General features: G+C 48.7%; 1 protein-coding gene across 1 annotated transcript in view; it reads left to right on the forward strand.

The window, feature by feature from the left end:
* The window catches only part of LOC119271003 (LEAF RUST 10 DISEASE-RESISTANCE LOCUS RECEPTOR-LIKE PROTEIN KINASE-like 1.2), a 5,159-nt gene extending 1,725 nt beyond the window's left edge, over positions 1–3,434 (forward strand). The window contains exons 2-4 of the mRNA XM_037552981.1: positions 1,899–1,955; positions 2,047–2,313; positions 2,413–3,434. Of these exons, the coding sequence (XP_037408878.1) occupies positions 1,899–1,955; positions 2,047–2,313; positions 2,413–3,347 (1,259 nt within the window). The 3' untranslated portion in view covers positions 3,348–3,434. The remainder of the gene's footprint in view (positions 1–1,898; positions 1,956–2,046; positions 2,314–2,412) is intronic.
* The last annotated feature ends 1,325 nt before the right edge of the window (positions 3,435–4,759 follow it).

Genomic DNA, 4,759 nt, shown 5'->3' on the forward strand with positions numbered 1-4,759 from the left:
AAGTGAAAGAACAAGAAAACAGAAAAAAAATACAACGCTGGCAGCTAGATGAGATTAGGTTAATTCTCGTCTAGATGGGAGAGCTAGACCACAGCTAGCCTTTCCGAAAGTCAACAATAAACTTCGTGGACAGTAAAAAGATGAAAGTGGATACTCTTATTCTTCAGAGTGGAAATTCAGAAGGCTAAATTCTTTAAAGCCCAACTAAGATCCAGAGAGAAAGTGGATTGTGGGGTCAGGTGACTCATCTGGTCTGCCCCTAGTATGAAGGGAACCTGATCTGCAAGTCTTCTCCCCAAGTCTTCCATGGAAATCTCAAGATGGCAGCTCACTTTGTTTGATATTTCCTACCCAAACCTTCGACGTGAGGAGAACGGCAGCCAACCTACCACGCATGGCACTTCATTTTGTCGTGCCCCTTAACTTGTGCACGGCGCAGAATTGATCTTTTGGATTTTTGCTTTTTTTTTTCTTCTTCTTCTTGCATGTCGTATCGGTGAATACTGCCATTTCTTTCTTGAGGGTTCTCCACCTTAATTTACTACTCAAAGCATTAAGGAGATTACTCGTCATGACATGGCAAGGGTTATCCATAGAGTTCTGATAATGATAGCCAAACTTTTGGTCAGCAGGTAATATTGCTCTGACCTGTTAACTATCTATCACTGTCATGAGACGTGCCCCCATAATCAACGTAGTCAATTTGGAAAAAAGTTTTTTCGTGGTGAAGAAATTTAGAGTTCAATTTTCCTTCCTTTTTAAATCGAAGAACCTAGTCGGTCTTTTTAATCACTCCAAAGTTAGGTGCCTAAATTTATGCATATTCGAGTGCGCTTCAGCTAGAAATGGTACCCACACTTTGTGAAGTTATGTACTTTTCCCGGTTCATAACATAAGAAATTGTACAGTTTGTGTTTGTCAAACTTGTTTAGATTTGGCCATCATCAGTATAAAATGGATCTAATCCGGACAAGTTCATATTACTAGGTTTGTCAGGAAATATGTATTCACAATCAATTTTTTGCTTGAACACAATTCACTCCATTTCAAAATAGTTTTTCTTTCTGGCTTTGCACAGTCTCTAATATGCAACTCTGGCTAATAATTTTGTATAAATCTAGACATGCAAGTGGGTAACCTAAAGGGTACCCTCTAATCGTAACTAGATCAATCAAATGAACTATAAATCCCAAAGAGGGTACCCTAACATCCATCAATTTGCTCCCCTAGATAAAATACATTGTAAAACAATATGATGAAAATTCCGGTGCTATCTGTGCGAGACAGATATTCCGAGCTCGGGTTCTATTGATCCTAGTGTTTCAAAAATAACTGAAAATTTCATATCTAAAATCCTGAAGACGGCAAAGACGATGGCTCTTGGCACATCTTCCTTTTGCCATCAACCTGGGCATAGAATTAGGATACCAGCTAACAACCTTTTAGATTTTTTTTAGACACAACAACCTTTTAGATATGTCCGTCGCTCGTAAACAGCAGAGCACTAATGGGCCACATATACGGCTCGTCGGTGGGTATGTAACAGCCCGTCAATGGTACACCATCACTACTCATGGGCCTACTTTCTTGCTCCGTTGGCTTTTTCGTCAAAAAAAACAGTTGTTTGTTGTAGTCACTGCAGATAAGACATGTAATAAAATCATACTAATTTATTATAAATTACTTACTAATGAAGTAATTGTGTTTTTTTGTGAATCAGGTAATTGTTGCTCACAGCCTTCTTTTAACAAATCAAAATATGTCTTGTAGAAATATTTGTCACTAGCTAGTCTTCACAATTAAGGTTTTGTTCCTTTTATGTTTCTTGCATTTACATATACCACATTGCTGCTATTCAAATGTCATGATTCTTCTTTGTTCGACCTTCCGGCATACAGACACAGATACAGCAGGTACAGGTGCAGATAAAAATGTTGGAATGAAGTTTGTCACAGGTAATGATAACTTCATAACCCCGCCAAAAAAATTGATACCTTCATGCATGCAGTAATCTTGCTTGCTCACTCAGCACATATATGCCTTCAGGAATCACAAGTGCTGTTCTGTTTGTCATCATACTGGGGCTCGTGTGCCATCTTGTACAACTCAACCGAGCCAAGAACAAGAAACGATCTGCGTCGATGGACGGCCTCATCCGTGAAGGATCGCCGTTGGCATCGCTCCGGAAGGAGCTCAACCTCGCCGGCTCGCCGTGCACACACATCTTCACCTACGAGGAGCTCGACGCGGCCACCGACGGCTTTGGCAACGCCAACGAGCTCGGCGCCGGCGGCTTCGGCACAGTCTACAAGGGTACAGCAAAGCCACACGCACGCATAGCCATTGCTGGATCCTTCAGAACTTCAGACTTCACAGTGGTATAACTATAATGACGACGATGTGCTTGTGCAGGGGTTCTCCGGGACGGGAGCGTGGTGGCCGTGAAGCGGCTGTACAAGAACAGCTACAAGGGCGTGGAGCAGTTCGCCAACGAGGTGGACATCCTCTCGCGTCTGCGCCACCCCAACCTCGTCGCGCTCTATGGCTGCACCTCCTCCTCGCCGACCTGCCGCGACCTCCTCCTCGTCTACGAGTTCGTCCCCAACGGCACGCTCGCCGATCACCTCCACCACGGCAAGGACGGCGGCGGCGATCCTCTCCTCCTCCCGTGGCCGACCCGCCTCGGCATCGCCGTCGAGGCGGCCGCCGCGCTGGCCTACCTCCACGTGCACCAGGTCGTGCACCGGGACGTCAAGACGACCAACATCCTCCTCGACGACGGGTTCCACGTCAAGGTGGCCGACTTCGGGCTGTCCCGGCTGTTCCCGGCGGACGGTGCCACGCAGCACGTGTCCACCGCGCCGCAGGGCACGCCCGGGTACGTCGACCCGGCGTACCACCATCGGTACCAGCTCACGGACAAGAGCGACGTATACAGCTTCGGAGTGGTCCTCGTCGAGCTCGTGTCCTCCAGGCCGGCGGTGGACATGGCCCGGGCCGGCACCGACGTGAACCTGGGCTGCATGGCCGTGCGCATGATACAGTGCTGCGAGATCGACCGGCTGGTCGACCCGCGGCTAGGGTACGGGTCGTCGGCGAGCGAGACGAAGGGGACGATCGACCTGGTGGCTGAGGTGGCGTTCCGGTGCCTGCAGCCGGAACAGGACGTGCGGCCGTCCATCGGCGAGGTGCTGGACGTGCTCAGGCAGGCGCACCAGAGGATCACGGAGAAGGGAGCCTCGGCCACCACAGATGGTGCGGTGTTGCTGAAGAAGAGCAGGGACGGGTCGCCTGACTCCGTCATGCACGAGTGGATCAGCCCCTCGTCCACCTCCAACAGCACCTGAGCATGCATCACAACACTTCTGTAAAACATTTATTCAGCACCTTCAGAGAATGTTCCTGCAAATCCGATCCAAAACTAATAATGCTAAACATACAAAGAGTTACACACAATTACACGCTGATTAGGATTCTTTCTTTCTAACTAATTAACCACTCCTCTTGATTTTCATGGGAGTGAGCCACTCATCCCCCTTAACCTTCAATCACAACCCATCTGTTTGTAAAATCCATGTAAACCTTCAATCACAACCCACCTCCAATCACGACTGAAACGGCAACATCTGTTAAAAATCTTTTTTTTGACACAGTACAGACACAAGCGCTCATACATACACGTATACACTCACCCCTATAAATGCACACACGTACACCCTATCTTATACCTGGCCATGGGCAGTCCGGCCCGGTCGGCCCGACCCGACCCGGCCCGAAAAAGCCTGACCCGGCCCGGCCCGACCTTGTCCATGGGCCGGGCTCGGGCCTAGGTTTTGAGCCCGAAGCCCGGGCCGGGCTGGGCCCAGGCCCGTCGATTTCGCCATTTAAGGAAGAGGCCCGGCCCGTGGCCCGAGGCCCGACGGGCTTTTAGTGTGATGGGCCGGGCTCGGGCCCGATTTTTAGGCCCGACGGCCGGGCCGGGCCGGGCTCGGGCCTGGGTTTTTTGCATCGGGCTTTGGTTGGCCCGGCCCGGCCCGAGGAATGGCCAGGTATACCCTATCTCTATGAGCACCTTCGAGAGAAGGAGCCGGCATATTATTTTGAGATTTACGAAGTCACGATAGGCATCTCGTCATTGACGGAAACGTCTCCTCCACTGAAAGCACTTCGCCGGAAATCCTGAAACAAATCCAGGAATAATGCAAGCATCAGGACTTGAACCCTAGTGGGCTGAAGATACCATCCAACCATAAGTTGTTTCGCCATCTGTTAAAAATCTTTCAATTGCTGAAGTCTATAGGGCTAGATAATTTACATTTTCTATAACCCTTTTGGGGATACTGCATCAGTGGATCAGCCCCTCGACCACTTCCAATAGCAGCTGAGCATCACAACACTTCTCTAACACATCTAGCAATATTGCTAGACCTACTTAGATTCTACAAACGTTTTACTTAACTTTTCAAACTAATTCTCCTCATTGATTCAACTGGGGTGTGCCTCTTCATCCCCTATTACCAATCATAAGGCCAACTTCAACGCACGATCTCAAACGGACGTCCGTTTCGTCCGCTTTTCGTTCGCTTGGGGGTGGCAATGGGGTTGTGTCTGCCCGGATTTCTGGATGCGACGGTCGTGTGCCCAATGCGCGACCGCATTTCGGCCGCATACATTTCTTGCAACACATATCTTTTCATCATTGATTATTGATACATTGAGGACATCACCAAATCTTGACTAGAATAGTAAGAAAAAAGAA

Source organism: Triticum dicoccoides, chromosome 3A (assembly GCF_002162155.2).
Source record: "Triticum dicoccoides isolate Atlit2015 ecotype Zavitan chromosome 3A, WEW_v2.0, whole genome shotgun sequence".
Classification (NCBI taxonomy): Eukaryota; Viridiplantae; Streptophyta; class Magnoliopsida; order Poales; family Poaceae; genus Triticum; species Triticum dicoccoides.